General features: G+C 43.0%; 2 protein-coding genes across 5 annotated transcripts in view; both read right to left on the minus strand.

Moving 5' to 3' along the window:
• The window catches only part of radil2a (Ras association and DIL domains 2a), a 46320-nt gene extending 44932 nt beyond the window's left edge, over positions 1 to 1388 (minus strand). The window contains exon 1 of one of the 2 annotated variants that reach the window (XM_063221126.1): positions 702 to 1388. In XM_063221126.1, coding sequence (XP_063077196.1) covers positions 702 to 832 — 131 coding nt within the window. In that variant the 5' untranslated portion in view covers positions 833 to 1388. The remainder of the gene's footprint in view (positions 1 to 701) is intronic. The other variant, XM_063221133.1, reaches the window with a different exon arrangement.
• A 1207-nt stretch (positions 1389 to 2595) lies between these two features.
• Positions 2596 to 15264, minus strand: luc7l3 (LUC7-like 3 pre-mRNA splicing factor). 3 transcript variants are annotated; one of them, XR_010038487.1, is made up of 13 exons: positions 15041 to 15264; positions 13617 to 13683; positions 13474 to 13513; positions 11073 to 11217; positions 10659 to 10736; positions 9418 to 9522; positions 8412 to 8573; positions 7406 to 7758; positions 5776 to 5990; positions 5225 to 5424; positions 4903 to 4998; positions 4257 to 4339; positions 2596 to 3247 (listed from the first exon to the last, which is right to left on the minus strand). XR_010038487.1 is itself a non-coding variant. In XM_063221144.1 (11 exons), the coding sequence occupies exons 1-10, from the start codon at positions 15137 to 15139 to the stop codon at positions 5258 to 5260; spliced, it is 1431 nt and encodes a 476-aa protein (XP_063077214.1). In that variant the 5' UTR covers positions 15140 to 15264; the 3' UTR covers positions 2596 to 3247; positions 5225 to 5257. The 3 variants fall into 3 exon arrangements, 1 of the variants encoding a protein (XP_063077214.1); XR_010038484.1 differs by lacking the exon at positions 4257 to 4339; XM_063221144.1 differs by lacking the exons at positions 4257 to 4339; positions 4903 to 4998.
• Between the last annotated feature and the right edge of the window lie 429 nt (positions 15265 to 15693).

Genomic DNA, 15693 nt, shown 5'->3' on the forward strand with positions numbered 1-15693 from the left:
AAGTGGCCAGAGGGGAGTTCATGAAAAGATGGCAAAAAGGGGAGGAGGAAGGGGTTGTGGAAAGAGGAGAGACAGACAGCAAATGTGAGTCCTGCACTGTTGTGCCAGGAACTTTTGCATCATCTATGTCCATCTCATCCTAAAAGCATTCCATAATGGGAGATGATGGCGCTTTACACAATAACACAAACCCATCAGACCCCATGTGCATAAATTACCATTTATGACCACAACAGAGACACCAGTCACAGGAGCCCATCAACAGCGCTCGTTGCAAAACATGTTGGAAATGTTGCTCATAAATCTTTCCTGTCCATAAAATTAAATTACCCAAATTGCCAGTTAGATCATTTACTTGACAATATTCATGACATAGGCTACACGTGCTGTGAAGTCAGAAAAGTTTATTTGGAGCAGGAAGGGAAAATCCCACTAGACTATTGACACATAAAGGATAAACTTTACAATTACAGAAAAATCTGCGTTGAGTTAGCCTAGACGTCTCCAGTTATGTACCAATGTACCCACTATAAAGGACTGGTTGGGTTCCCTTTTGCATTTGAACCCACTGATCCTACTCTCGTCCTCAGCATCCATGACTGACAGTCACTGAGGATGACAAGGCCTGCATTTCTATATCAGTGTTCCCTAGTAAAACACAAACTAGTCATCATACACAAAAGTGACAAATAATAACTTACTGTAAGGACCCATTGCTTGGCTTTCTTCCCAGCTTTGCCAGGCGTCTTTTAGGGGAGCGGATTAACAAACCCACGGGGAAACTGAGGGCTTGCTTGGCGATGTGGTTAGTACTTCGTTCTTCTGAAATCATCTTTACTCGGTGCTGTGACTTGATGCGTTCCGTACTTTTTGCTTTGTTTCAAGACATAAACACTGTGTCTGAGGGGAAAATGCTGACGGAACGCTTACAACACAGCGTACAACTTTGCCGAAGAATCATAGTTGACCCAACCTAATATTCCCATTCGAAAACTGAATGAACAGTCGAGTTCAAAATTTGTGCCGTTTTAATCCTTGGTAATTCCAGTCTGCACAGGACAGATAATAGTGTGTACAAAACGACGTTTTGTCTGGTCAAACTTCAAAAATACAACATCCAGAAGAACCGAAAGTTTTGACGAGTGCGACTTCTTCCTCGTGATTGAGCAGGATAACGTTAGCGAGGACAGGCTTTACGACGAATAATTATATTCAACAAGAAAATGCGAAAATAGTTTTAAAAAGTTATCCTGGCCTTTTCAACACAAGAACAAGAAATTCACATTTGACATGTTATTCCACCTGCCATAGATCCCGTTCTTCCAGCGTCAACAGTCCATCTTCTCGACGTGCTCAATGTGGGATGCTTTTGAAAAGTTGTGTCTAGCGGGTCAAGTCTCTGACGTCATTCCAGAACGGGAGGAGGCAGCTCAGTCATTGGGAAGTTGTGTTGTGGGCAGTGTTAATGTTGAACTGACTTAACGCGTATTTGAACACATTTGGTGAAAACAAACTGAGATTCCGGGTTAATCTATTGCTTATGCATATCATGGTTTATTGCAAACATCCCATTGAGAATAGAAGTAGGTCCAACTCCTATTCATTTGACAAGCGGTGTGGAACTCGTAAAAAAGATGCATTTACACTAGAAATCAGAACCATCACCATTCTGCACGTCGAATTAATTTCTAGAATATTCAGTGCCTCAACATTTGGTGAAAACAAACTGAGGTTCATGGTTAATCTATTGCTTATGCATCATGGTTTATTGTAAACATTCCATAAAGCGAATAGAAGTAGGTCCAACTCCCATGGTGGGCCTACATTTGACATGTGATACACTAGACAGCAGAACTATCATTCTGTACGTCGAATTAACTCTTGCATTATTCAATGCCTAAACTATTCTCTCACCCTGGGTATAGGGAGCAAACAGAGCAGAGCTTGAGGAAAGGGAAAGGGTGGGAGAGGATTTCCTTTGCCCGGTGTGAGAAAGTGCAGTAGGACGTCGAGGATTGGGTACTGTGCAGTCCACAGACTACTCAAAATTATTATTTTTTTTAAATAAAAAACACCGCCAAACTAGCCGTGAACGATTTGTTTATTGTGAGCTTTAGTGATTAATGCTTAGCCTATATCGATGGCTGGCTGAATAGGACTGCTGTAAACGGCTCTGCGTCCTATGGAGAAATCACTCCCCCTGGCGGTCTTTTGAATTATTGTTTAATTTGATCAAGTGTTGCAGGCGTGGCTACGTTTACCTCTTCCATTGATTGGTAATGAAAACCATATAGGACCAAACTCAACCCTTAACAACAAGTTCCCCTACAAAATGCATTGGTGCAAAGGCAGCTATACAACTGCTAACTAACACTGATGCAGAGTTCCGTGGATGCCTCCTGTAAAAACAATACTCAAACGAAATTCTTCAATTCAGAATTCAGACAGCCTACCGACAGGACTCCTTGGTCTATGGGAAGGAAACACCATCAAGCAAACGCATGCATGCCATCAGTACCTCATCTGTGCACACCTGCATTCATCAAGTTTAAGGTAAAACACTGCAACTTAAAAAGCCACAAGACAAAAGGCAGATGATTTTCTAACATTTTATTTGAGACAAATACATGTTTTAAGATTCAAACAAGAATGAAAAATGAAACAAAAAAAAAGAAATAATTCACTTCTGAAACCTAAAAGGTGGGCTGATTTGAATTGGGTATGTCTTACAGAGGGAGAAGAGGGAAAGCCTTCTTACTTTCCAATTCTAAACACTGTACAATTGCTTAAAACCGAGACTGAATGGCAAATGCCGTGACAATGACACCATTACTTTACAAACTGCAAAAAAAGAAGAAAAAAGAAAAGAAGAAACATGCCACGGGTACAGCTTTTATTCTGTTATCCTGAATGCTGTGAACAAAGTGTATACCTTAAAACATATTTCTCCTCTACCGTTTTATGTGTACGTTTAAATTCATAGCAGTAGTTAAGAAAGAAAGGGCATCAACAGAAATGAACCACTACAGGTCCTGTCAAATGCTGCAAAAACGGGCAACCTCTCTTCAAACAATTTTAAATTGGCTGTAATTGGTTTTATTTTTTTTATTTTAATTTAAAAAATGGTTTTGTTTCAACAGGCCACTACATCTGTTGTTCACCTTGTTTTAAGCAGCAGAGTTGCGTATTCTGGTCAGGGAGGTCTTCTGTTCTTGTGTTGTCCTTTCGTGGCCTTCCAATAGGGCTCCTGACGTGCACAAACGTTCAGAGAAACACAGAGATTAGTACGGGAGACACCACATGCTCACGTCAAGACAGCAGACCTGCTATACAACAACACAACACTTGATAATTCAAACCAAGAAAATAAAAAGGAAATGCGCTCATAAGCAACGGCCATTTTTTTTAGTCTTCGTTGCAAAGACAGCAGGGAGGTCAGCATGACCCATTATCCAAGAGAACAGAGGACAAAACTGACTGCATTAGAGGACATGATGGGAAACTGCCATCATGAACTATTTCACAAAACCCTTTTAATTATGCTCTTAGTAGATTCTCAAAGGGTGAGAAGTAACTAAACAGAGAATGAAGTATGGACGAGAGACACACCACATTAAAAATATTTGGGGAAAGCACAAGTCTGAGTTGAGGGCCTGAGGTTCTAAAGGTGGAGTGTGAACCTGCAGGTAGGACTGGCCTGTTTTAACTTCCCCCATAACCGTCAGCATGCAGACACCAGTCTCACCATGGCGCCTCCTCAAAGCTGGACAGTGCTAAGTTTTCTGCTTTGGCAGTTGAGGGCGATTCGGAAAAGTCTAATTTAGATTACAAGCTTTTATACCACACATGGGGATAGAACAGCGCATCATGAAACATGGCTTACTATACTGTGATTAAATAGCCCTTGGAGCTCAGCCAAAAAACACAAACTGTAGCACCTTGCTTTAACAAAGCAGGAGGAGGCACAAGTGGGAGACTTGGGGGCAATAAATGGGGTTAATTCAAACTGATTTGCTCTTTTCCAATTGTGTTTTTTCTGGTCGACAGTCTTCCCTGAACACAATATCACAACTGAGGATGTTTACTGTGTCAACATCAAAATATAAAAGGTTTTAACCAAAAAAATAGTACAACAGAAGAAAACAGAAAATAGATAGATGTACATCAAGCTTCCGTAAAAAACACGTTCACAGGCAACAGCATTCAGAATAAAAAATATGGATGTGGGTAAAGAAAGGAGTACCTTGGGTGAGTACCTGAGTGAGTTTGACAGTATCCTTGTGATTTTTAATTTGGCTTTTTCATGAGAGGGGGGGAAGAGTCGCTCACAACACCAACGCTGTGGTATGAGGTATGGAAGTCAGCTGGCAATATTCATTAGCCCTATACCTTCCATTCCCACATTGCTATCTGGCTTGTCCAGTTTAAGAACACTGCGTTAAAATGCAAGGCAATGAGGCACAAAAAGACGACACACAAATCCTTTGGTCACTGGCAGGAAAGAGAGGCGTAACTGCATTTTCATGAATGAATCATTAGCTTTTTCTTTTCTATTTAAGACTTGTTGTCAGATACACCTTACAAAGACAATAAAACTTAAGCTGAGAGTCTGAAAACACCAATATGGGAGAAGGGACTTAAAAATGCTGTGTGCTTATACATTACTTTTTGCATGTATAGACACACAATCCATTTTGCTTGATTATATGGCTCATGTCACTTATTCCACTACTGTTTAACTGTCAACATTGATTGTTTGTCATTAGCAGTTCAGCTTTAGACAGCACAAAGCAATGGCCACAAAAAAATGTCATAATCAAATTATAAATTTCCAAATAGAAATTTGGAAGAGAAACTGGTCTAGAGAGACATATATATTATGACCGATACAAAACGAAGTACCTCCGAGTATGTGTTTCTCAGGGCTACACTGGCTTTTCCCTCTGGCTTTGAGATTCTGTCTACCTTCTTCCATCTTCAGTGCATACTTACGATGCACTAGCCAAAAAAAAAAAACAGGAAGACAAATCAAAAGACATAACTGAAAGTAAAGAGGAGGAGTGGGGTAGGGGGTAAAATAAGGGAGGCAGTTGGAAAGAGGTTGGGGGAGTGGGGAAGGGGGTAAAGGAGGATTAGAGGGAGGGGAGGAAGGGGGAAGAGGGAGGGAGGGAGGGGAGGAGGGAGGGGGATAAAGAGCCAAGCTGGAGGGGGAGTCTGCACTTACCTGGGCCTGATCTGAGGTCCTATCAGATCAGTTTTAATTGGACTGAGTGTCACCTTCAGATTGGATGTTTTCGCGGGTGCCATTGAGCTCGGCTTTGGGGGCATCGTCTACCTCCATGGACTCTCCTTTGGGGAGCTCGCTGGCCTTCTCATCGCCTGAGGACGCCCTTTTGCTGCTGCGCTTCTCACCGTCCTTGTGGTCTGGCAAGGCAAAGACGACATGCATTACCTACCAGTGTTAATCCCACTGCAAATACACAGGGGCGAATACACCGATATAGATACTTCATGGGCATTTAATAAAAGATCCAGAGGGCCCTGTAGCCAATGAAGCATCATAGGACGACAATGCATACCTTTTACTGAATAATACATAACACATTTACAAACGACATCTAATTGTGGCCCAAAATGTAAGGTAGAGAGAGGTATGGGAAAATGTATAGCTAATGGAACGGAGAAAAGGTTTAATGGAATCGAGATAAATGCAATGGAGCAGTCAAACTAAATCATGTGATACCGAAGGACAGGAAGTGTACTGATGATGCAGACCTTTGTCTTTGGAGGATCTGTCCTTGTCACGGTCCCTGTCCCTCTCGCGCTCCCTGTCCCGGTCCCTCTCTCGGTCTCTGTCGCGGTCCCTGCTACGGCTGCGGTGCCGGTGGGACTTGCGCTCCGAGCTGCGGGACCTCTTCCTCTCGCGGCTGCGAGAACGCCTCTTGCGGTCCGAACGCTCCCTGCTTCGCCTCCTCTCTCTGTCGCGACTCCTGCAGATAACACAGAAATGATGACATCAATTTAGCTGAGGAAAATTAAATTAAAATTAAAAGTGGTGGCTAAGGTTTCAGTTAATGTACCTTTCAGTGTATTCAACAAAATTTGTCAAAAGTTGACGTATACAAAAATCTGTGACCGATGGACAACAACCAACAACATGCCTAAGACAGCTTGGGTAAGTGGAGGCATCATAAAACACCTACATCATTTACAAACTTTCAAGAACTAGAAAACATGTTTGACTTGCTTTCAAACAGAGGTCGAAATCATATCTTTAGTCAAACACTGAAAACAAAGGTGTAGACTTTTTATTTTGGTTTTCCCAACACTGAAAAGGAAGAAAGGAGTCGCACACTGGAGCTGAATGCAAAATCAAAAACTGTATTAAACAAAGCCGAAAAAAGTAAATAAAACCGACAGACAGGGGACGAAACGTTTGTCCCCCGTCTGTCGGTTTTATTTACTTTTTTCGGCTTTGTTTAATACAGTTTTTGATTTTGCATTCAGCGCCAGTGTGCGACTCCTTTCTTCCTTTTCATTATACTGCTCTTGGAATTACGCACCGAGCGATATGCACAGGATAAGACATTGGCGCGGACGCCACCCCACCATTACTATTCGGTTTTCCCAACACTTCACATCAATTGTGCAGAGTGTATTGCTCACACAACAGCAAAAGAACCCCTTAACACTTCCGTCAACACCTCTCTAAGTCCTGAAATTGTGGGGATGTTCACAATGCTGCTTTTAGATCATTTTACAACAAATGCAAGTAACATCACAAGATAAGGCAGCAATTGACATGCAAATTTGCAAGAACAAAGTACAACAAATTGAGCCATTACACATCTGTGAAAGGACTGATTGAACAACATCAACGCTAACAGAATCATCTTAACACTCTTTGATTTGTGATGACAACAAAGTGTCAGCCAAAGCTGGGACAAACAAAGCTACTTGACTTGACTTTCATACTTTGAAACTTAAAACGGCTTTTTAAACAGCATGTTTGTGTGGTGCTATCTGCAATGGTTAATGTCCTAATCCTTACTCTGGTGCAGTTTGCTGCACTAAATATATACTGAACATGGGCCAAAAGAACATTATTATATTGGTTCTCGAGATGAATTTCTTGCCAACCAATTTTTAAGCCAACATTCTGTCTTGAAGCTTCACATTTATTTTCAAGTCTCCTATATTTGTAGTTGTTGCATGAGTGACATGCTTCAGTGCGAGTTTCAGATTTTTGACAGGAGTAGTAGGAGCGTGAAAATGGGATATTCCAAAGACTGAAGATGGCTAAGGCAGAAGGTTTTGCCTGTCATGCTTCCCAATAAAACCGTGATCATATGATTCACACATTCAGAGTACAGCCTTTCCTAATTAACCAGTAGCCATGGAGTACCTGCTGCGCTTGCGGTCGCGGTCCTTGCTGCGGGAGCGTTTGCGTTCTCGTGAGCGACTCCTCCTGCGGTCGGACGCCCGGCTTGAGTGGCGGCTGTTGGAGCTGCTGCGTCTGCTTCGTCTGTCCCGGTCCCGTTCCCTCTCGCGCTCCCGGTCCCTTTCCCTCTCGCGCTCCCGGTCCCTCTCTCGCTCACGCTCCCGTTCTTTTTCCTTCTCCTTCTCGCGTTCCTTCTCACGCGCCTCCTCCTCCTCTTTGCGTTTCTTCTCCCGCTCTTCTCGTTCCCGTTCACGAGTCTCCTGCTCCTTTACCTTGGGGTCCGGCTCGGGATCCTCTGAGCGCCGCCGCAGTTTCTCCTGAGGAAACAAAGTTGGTTAGTGGTGACGTCTTCTACAGTTGCCGTTTGGGCCTCTGAGATCCGAAGAATATGAAGTGATGTACAACACTGTCTGATATTGATTTAATTACATTATCCTGGATATTACTTTAAATGCAGACAATTTGTTTTTGAATGATCAAATCCTCTATCGAAAAAAGTCATAGTGGTAGCAAAATATTTTTCAGCCCATGTGACTCGGATCATTACATCAGCAACAGGGAAGAACCTTGAGCAACGCCTGATTAATATAGCCCAGGCTGATCATCAAGATTGACCCCTATTACAAGTGATCAATCACCTGGCCCCCCAATTGAAACACCACAGCCAGAGACACTGTGCCGGTGATCTTAAATCATCCACACTTGGCTACAAGGTGGAAGTTTGGCTTGAAAAGTGGTGGGGACATTAATATCGGTATGTCAAATTGTCAGCGTATGCATTTTTTGCATTATGTTTGTGAAAAAAGGTGGGGACAAGCTAGATTTATCTCAATAGTAGTATGGACACGTCTCCACCATCCACGCCTAAAATTAGAGCCATGCTTGGCTAAGTGCAAGTGCAGGAATAAGCAAGGGCGATCAAAAAGACTGGCAAGTTAGCAGGGCAGTGCCAGGCCACTTCCACACCGACCTTGAGCTCCTCCACAGTAGTCTTGATCTTGGCGTAGCCCATGTGCTGTTTGCCCATGAGGTGGTCATCCACACGGGACTGTGCATCTCCGACGATGAGGAAGGCTCCGCACACCTCACACACCTCCATCTGTTTCTCCTGAGCCGCAAAGCTCTCAATCGTCTACAGGGGGGTTGCAGACACATCATCAGAGCCGGGGTAAGGAAGCAAAATTAATTTTTAACACTTAAAAAGGTGCACTGTGTAGAATGGTGGCCAGAATGGGTACTGGAACTATGCTGCTCATTGAAACTATGCTGCCTATAGACAAGATTGATCTTTTCATGAATATTTACCAAATAATAAACCAATATTTACAAGTATAACCAAAGTACAGTATGTTTTGCAGCTAAAAATGTCTGTTTCTGGAAATTCAAAATGGCAGACCATGAAAGGGATCCCCTTTACATGTATGAAAAGTGCAATTTTCCCACTCATGAATACTTAATTTGATGGTAGTGCTAAGCATTTGTTTTAGGTAACATTTGTGAATGGGCAGCATGAATTCTGAAAATGAAATACTGAAAATATTATACACAGTGCACCTTTAAAAGTGCTTCACAGTGGCAGTTTTTGAGGTAAACATGTTAAAACACGACAATATGAAACTGCAGAAAATATCCTAAAACACTTAATAGTACAGTGGGAAGACAAATTAATAGTGTGCAGCTGTGACGTGGGGAAAAAAAAAACTCACTAAAAACGAATCTGTAACATGTTGGTTGACAGCTGTAAAGTATAATAAAGTAAAGAAAAAAAGAAAAAAAGAAAGAGAAAGAAAGAAAGAGAGAGAGAGAAAAAAAGAAAGAGAAAGAGAGAGAGAGAGAGAGAGAGAGAGAGAGAGAGAGAGAGAGAGAGAGAGAGAGAGAGAGAGAGAGAGAGAGAGAGAGGAGAGAGAGAGAGAGAGAGAGAGAGAGAGAGAGAGAGAGAGAGAGAGAGAGAGAGAGAGAGAGAGAGAGAGACTCACTGAAGGGTTGGCGCTGAGCTGCTCCCTCTCTTCCTTCAGCTGCTCCACCAGCTTCATCATACCCTGCGCCTCCTCCACGCGGCCCTCAGAACCCAGCTCCTCTATCTGCACACACACAGTTATTTTTTTTTTTTTACAAAAGATGGCTGGTAGCTCAAAAGGAGGAGGAAAACAAAAGAGGAAATGAATTAAAAAGCCTTTATTAACTCATGGCTAAATCGAGTTACCGGTAGTCTGACTAAGCCCTGATGAAGACCGGTATGGCCGAAAACATGATGGCTTTTATTTTTTATCTTGACTTAGCCATGAGCACACACACAATTATATTCAGCTCCTTTGCATGCACACATTATGCCACACACACACACACACACACACACACACACACACACACACACACACACACACACACACACACACACACACACACACACACACACACACACACACACACACACACACACACACACACTAAAAACAACTGCCGCTGCATCCGATCCCAACTCCTCACTCTTCACCATTGCTATTTTTTTCAAGTTTGATCACAATAGCCAGCAGTTGCAGCCTTACACACATTGAATGAAACATGCGCCTGGGCATGTGCACACGCACACACACCATGCCAAACATCAGACATTAGATGTAATATAGTCATCTCCACTGGTTCTCCACCTCCTCACTGAAGGGATCCCTAACTATTGCTGTTAATCCATCATCTCCACTGTGTGAATTTGCCCGGTCATCTACACAGTACAATATTATCTGGCAGGACACACCTAACGTCATCTAAAGCATTTTAATTACAGCCATGAGTCATGTGAGGTGTACTCGAAGCAGGACGATATGAAGGGCAAAGTGGCTACACCTGAGTAGCTCTACAGTGTTCCTGCTGACAGCAGCACTACGCTGACATCCCATTAACACCGTCTTCACCATCACCATTCACTCATTGCACTGACTGGGCAGTCATGGGTAAGCGGTTAGAACGTCAGACTTGTAGCCCGAAGGTTACCAGTTTGACTCCCGACCGGACGGGGACGGGGGGGATTGACCAGTGCTCTCCCCCATGACTGAGGTACCCTGAGCATGGTACCGTCCTGCCGCACGTTGCACGGATAAGGCATAAATGCAATTTTGTTGTGTACAGTGTGCACTTGTGTGTTGGGGACTGCTGTGTCACTATAACAATGAGAGTTGGAGTTTCCCAAGTGGACGTTCACTTCACTTTTGCATCGGCTTACCTGAAGGACCAGCTCTTCAATCTTTTCCGTCAGCACCGAGGCCTTCTCTTCATTCTTGGTGGAGGGGCCAGGTCCCTGCTAAAATAATCAAGCATGGTCTCCATTATTACACAACATACTACTGACATGAAAAAACACTCTCCGACTCAAAAAGCACATTCCAACAAACAAACAAACAAACAAACAAAAAAACCCTACAACAACTTCACTAACAAATGGGCCATCAAATGCAGAATCTCCAAATGGCAATAAGACAAGAGGTATTTGAAGTTGGGGGCTAAAAAGTAAGACTTTTACAGATGACAAATGTGTGAACCGGAATTGATCTGAGACGTTTGAGCGGGGACACATGGCTCTGTGCTGACACATGGCTGTATCGTGTTATAACACTGTGCTATGTGATTGGTAACTTACTCCGGCGGCCTGCTGTGCTTGTGAGAGTGCCAGCCTAGCATGGCCCCTGCGGATCCGCCTCTCCACCTCCGCCAACAGACTCTGCAGGTAGCGCAGGAAGTCCCGTTCATAGCCCACCTTCATGAACCGTGAGCTCTTCTCATACCTAACACACACAAAGAAATCATAGCGGTTATTAATTGATTGATTATTAAACTGCCCCACGTAGAGTGAAAAGGACCACATTCATGGGATAATAGCATACCTGCCAACCTTTAAAAAAAAAATTGAGTAGCAACTTATCGCGGCGCGGCAATTCACGGCGCAACAACTTGGCATGGCAAAGCAACGGGGTCGTCGGCGGGCCCATCTGAGAGGCTACTTTGTTTTGCATAGTCTGCCCTACACCTAGGGTTGCCAAATGTCAACAGGGAAGATAGACACTTCATTCAGGCAGGGGGGTCCTCCTCCAGAAAAAAATGCTTTTCTTAGATGCAATTTCCTGCATTTTAATGCATTTTAGCCTAACATCCCGTGTATCTGGCAAATAGTTTATCTTGCTCTTCACAGTACTTTGAACTACCATAATTTATTAAACTTTCATGAAAGATTTTTTGTTTGTTTGTTTCACACCATAACACCAATAAAATGCTATGATATAGTGTGCTGGAATTCAGGCCTCTAAATTAACTTTACTGATCACCAGCCAATATTGCTAGTCAAACATACCACCAGTCTGGCTAGTAGGCCTAAGTGGCTATTAAGTTATCCTATGTACTAGCCAAACAGAGCATTTGGTCACTTGGGGGGTGTTAAGGAGCTGGAATTGAGTATGAAATTGAAGCATTTGCAGATTATTTTTTTGGCTGTAGAAGGTACATGTAGGAAAATGTATAATTTGATTATAAAATACAGAGGCATTTCAGTGAATTTTATGAACAAAAAGTTGAATTGTAATGATTCTTACATCATCTCCCCCAATACTAATAAATGGTGATGTTGTCACCTACTGTGAAGAAGCATCAGCAGTAGAGAAAAAGATAAAGACAAGTGTTATCTAAGATAGGATAATATCAGGTTAATATTATTACCTTGGGGGCTAACATCAAAATCACACTTTCAGCATTCATTCAGTACAAAATGCGTCATGTAGTGGCTCTACTGAGGGACAGGGGCTATGGCCAATGCTATTGGAACTTCCACAGTAACTTTTGAGGGGCATCTCTTCTTTTTTTCACTTCTCTGCATAATAGTAGGCCTATCTACCCTCATCTGCCGTCATGAGTTGGCTATTGTTCACTGTTCGGCACATATATGATGATAGGATAATTGATTTTATTAATAGGTTGCCATACGTGATTACGGATAGTAGTCGTGGAGTGATGCATATTTGGTATGACGCACGACCTGTTACACCTGTTCACAGAATGGGCCATGACTCAGGGGGGAACAGTATTCCTATACGGTGTCATGGTAGGTTACGGATGTAGACCTACTCCGAGCACAACCGTTAGAACTATCGCTTTATTTTCCCGAGTTAAAATGATCCGGCGCAAAGGGAAACCGAATTTAGTTTGCTGCTAATCAGCTAATTTATAGCGCGGTCATCGACACATTTTCTCATTCGGAAGTAATCTAGTTTCGGTCCAATATCAAAACAAGCAACAACATATTGCCGTCAAATACGGCGAAACATTGGGTGAATCATTACGACAGACCTCTGCCTTTATTTATTTTCATAAGTTTAGGGATTTAGCAACTGGACGCAATTCACTATTCCCATACAGGCTACCTTTCTCAAAGTCCATTTACCTTTGAAACGGTGATTTTGACGGTGCTCACTTGTAAAACTACAGCGACAGTACCAAGATGGATAATACATGATGACAGGAGGAGGACACGTGTTTCAGAGATTATAGGAGTAGGCTACATAAACCAGTCTCTCTGCTTGTGTGATTTCGAAGCAAACTTTCTGTCGGCACGCAGCTGATGCCTCGGCTCGAGAGGAGCGCAGCATAACAAACGAAGACATCCAAACTAGCGCTCTGATTGGTCAATATTCCCCCCCCACACGTTGCTGGCCAATGGAAAGGCCAGCGCGAGACAATTGCAAGCAGAGCCATGTCTAGTTCTACGGCTCTGTCTGGTTGCAAGTCTACAGAGCATTATTTATAAGGGCCCATGAACACACTTTGCTATTGGTTTTTCCCGTATTTTGAAGTGACAGCGCCGTAGTTTGATGTCAAAATCCGTATCTGCTACACAAAATGCGTAATGGTCGGCAGGTATGTAATAGACATTTCCTTCAATTAAGTGCTTTTTTCTAGTTATTTCAATCACAGTGCGAGAATGGTTGGCATTCAATTAATCCTTTACAAAATACACACAGAGACACAAACACAGACACACACACAATACTTACAATTTCCTAAGGTTCTCATCGTGGATCTTTTCACATGGACCTGCCAATTACAATAGACAAACATGAGACAAACATCGATTTCATAAGGGCATGCTTTGTTAGCATTTTGTTATACTTTGCCAGAAGTGTTATCCTTTACATACCCAAATCTGATCGGGTGTTTGTGAAAAGCTCGGCAGGACAGAATCCACACAGATAGTACTTGCACACCTGCAGGAAATAAAAAATTGTCATAACACAAGTCAAGGAGCGTGAAGACCTAAACACCACCAACTGGAATACATCAGCCCTTTCTTCCCGACTCATTTCACCAGGAAGGGCTTGCATCCTGCCTTTGACAGAGACCTTTGCTACATTAGGTTGGGTTTATATTCTCCATGAAAGAATAAAATGAACAGAACAAAGGTGCAGGTACTACTAACTATTAGCCTAGTACTATACAAAAAAAATCATCATTATTGTCTACAGCAAAGATTATTTCTACGAAATTTCCTTGGCGTGTAATGTGTTGTTCTGCAAGTGACAGACAACAAGCCTGTTACATAATACAACAGGTAAGGTCAAACTTAGCATTAACTCAATGATGACAAAGGCCAACAAACACAAACGCATCGGACTCAGCTTGTCAAAATCGTTGAATTACACATCACGTTTTCACGGCTACACTTGCACAAGGTTTAACTGGGCAACGTTGGAGCAACAACGTCCATCAGCTCTCGCTGGTTTTAGCTTGTAGGATCATGTCTGGCCGAGGAGTGGATTGGCAGCCCCGTTGACGTGCTAAACCCCATGGACCCCGCTGCTATCGGATGTCGGCAATAAAACGCAGCAGTAGTAAAATAAAATGTATCTAATGGCCTACGCTGGCAAAGCATCATACAAAACACCTCTTCTCTTATGTTAGGGATAACATGGGCAATGTATAAGCGAAGGTCGCACAATGGGCGGGAATGTCTGCTACCCATGGCAGAGTTTAGTGGATTGAAGACCACTAGCCCCGGTAGTCAACACAGAGTTGCTAGTACTAGGTCGCCCATTCATTCGCCTCGCAGCCCAGCTGCTGTGCAGCCAGTTTGCTAACAAACCCCGTTCAGTGAACAGCGGTAACGTTACAAACTAGCTAGCTAATCCGATGCTGGTTAATGTTCACAAGAAGCTAACAGACACTTCCCTTTTCAACGATTCATACAACATTCACAACTTTAGTTTCACAACTTGGAAAGTTTAATGCACAGTACAGCAATGGCGCAATGTTTAGTGGCTACCATAATATTACCGCTAAACCAACTGCACAAGGTTACTTTTTCAGTAACGCCTACACGCTGGCTAGCAACTATAGCAGTGTGGCTGCTAGCTGCAAGCCATTCAGGAACACAACCCTCAAACAGAAACATTGATACGAGCAAATGGTTGTTTCGATTATTTTCCCTTTGGTACAACCCTCGCCGAAAACAATGTACGGTGTAACGGCCTTAATTGCCAATTTCATCGCCTGCACATAAGCACAGGGGGGATGCCATTCCCAACAACCGCTAAGGTTAGCTAATAAGTTCGGTGCCTCACTCACAGTCTCGTGGTCCCAACGGACATTGCTTCGTTTCTCGTCGGGGGCCAAATTTCTGTCCCGGCCCATTAACTCGTCGAGTAACTGAGCTGCAGAAAGCATTTTGCCTGAATTTTAGCAGCTATTCAAGCAAAAAGCTCCTTTCACAGCATTTAACTTCAGCACAGTAACTTAGCGCTTCCGACAACAGCAACAAAATGGCAGGCAGCTACTTCATGGTTATTACCCAGCATGCCTTTGGAGCATGCGTGAGTCATTACTCATACTTACCGCCCTTTCCGCACTGTGCTTGGGTACACAGGGTGTTCCATTTCTAATCATGACGGTGAAGTGTACAATAAACTATCCGGATAATGCAGCAAAAACTGCATTTTTTTAAAGTGTGCAGTTACTGTACACTTTTCGCACTCAACGGCCGCCATGTTTGTTACGTAGTTGAGTGTCAGATCTGTCAAACGGTTGAATCTCCGTGATAACAGCATAGTTTTGATTCCAAAGACAATCGCCATGTGTATTAGAGGCAGGGGTAACTTTAAAAAGTGTTAGCATAAGGAACAGTGCCTTCCGTGTTGAATTGCATATTGGCGGTTGGTAAACTCGGATGTCACGCGACCAACCGTCATTTCCGTTAAGTGTATCAGACAGAACGGGAATCG

The sequence above is a fragment of the Engraulis encrasicolus genome, chromosome 2, assembly GCF_034702125.1.
Source record: "Engraulis encrasicolus isolate BLACKSEA-1 chromosome 2, IST_EnEncr_1.0, whole genome shotgun sequence".
Classification (NCBI taxonomy): Eukaryota; Metazoa; Chordata; class Actinopteri; order Clupeiformes; family Engraulidae; genus Engraulis; species Engraulis encrasicolus.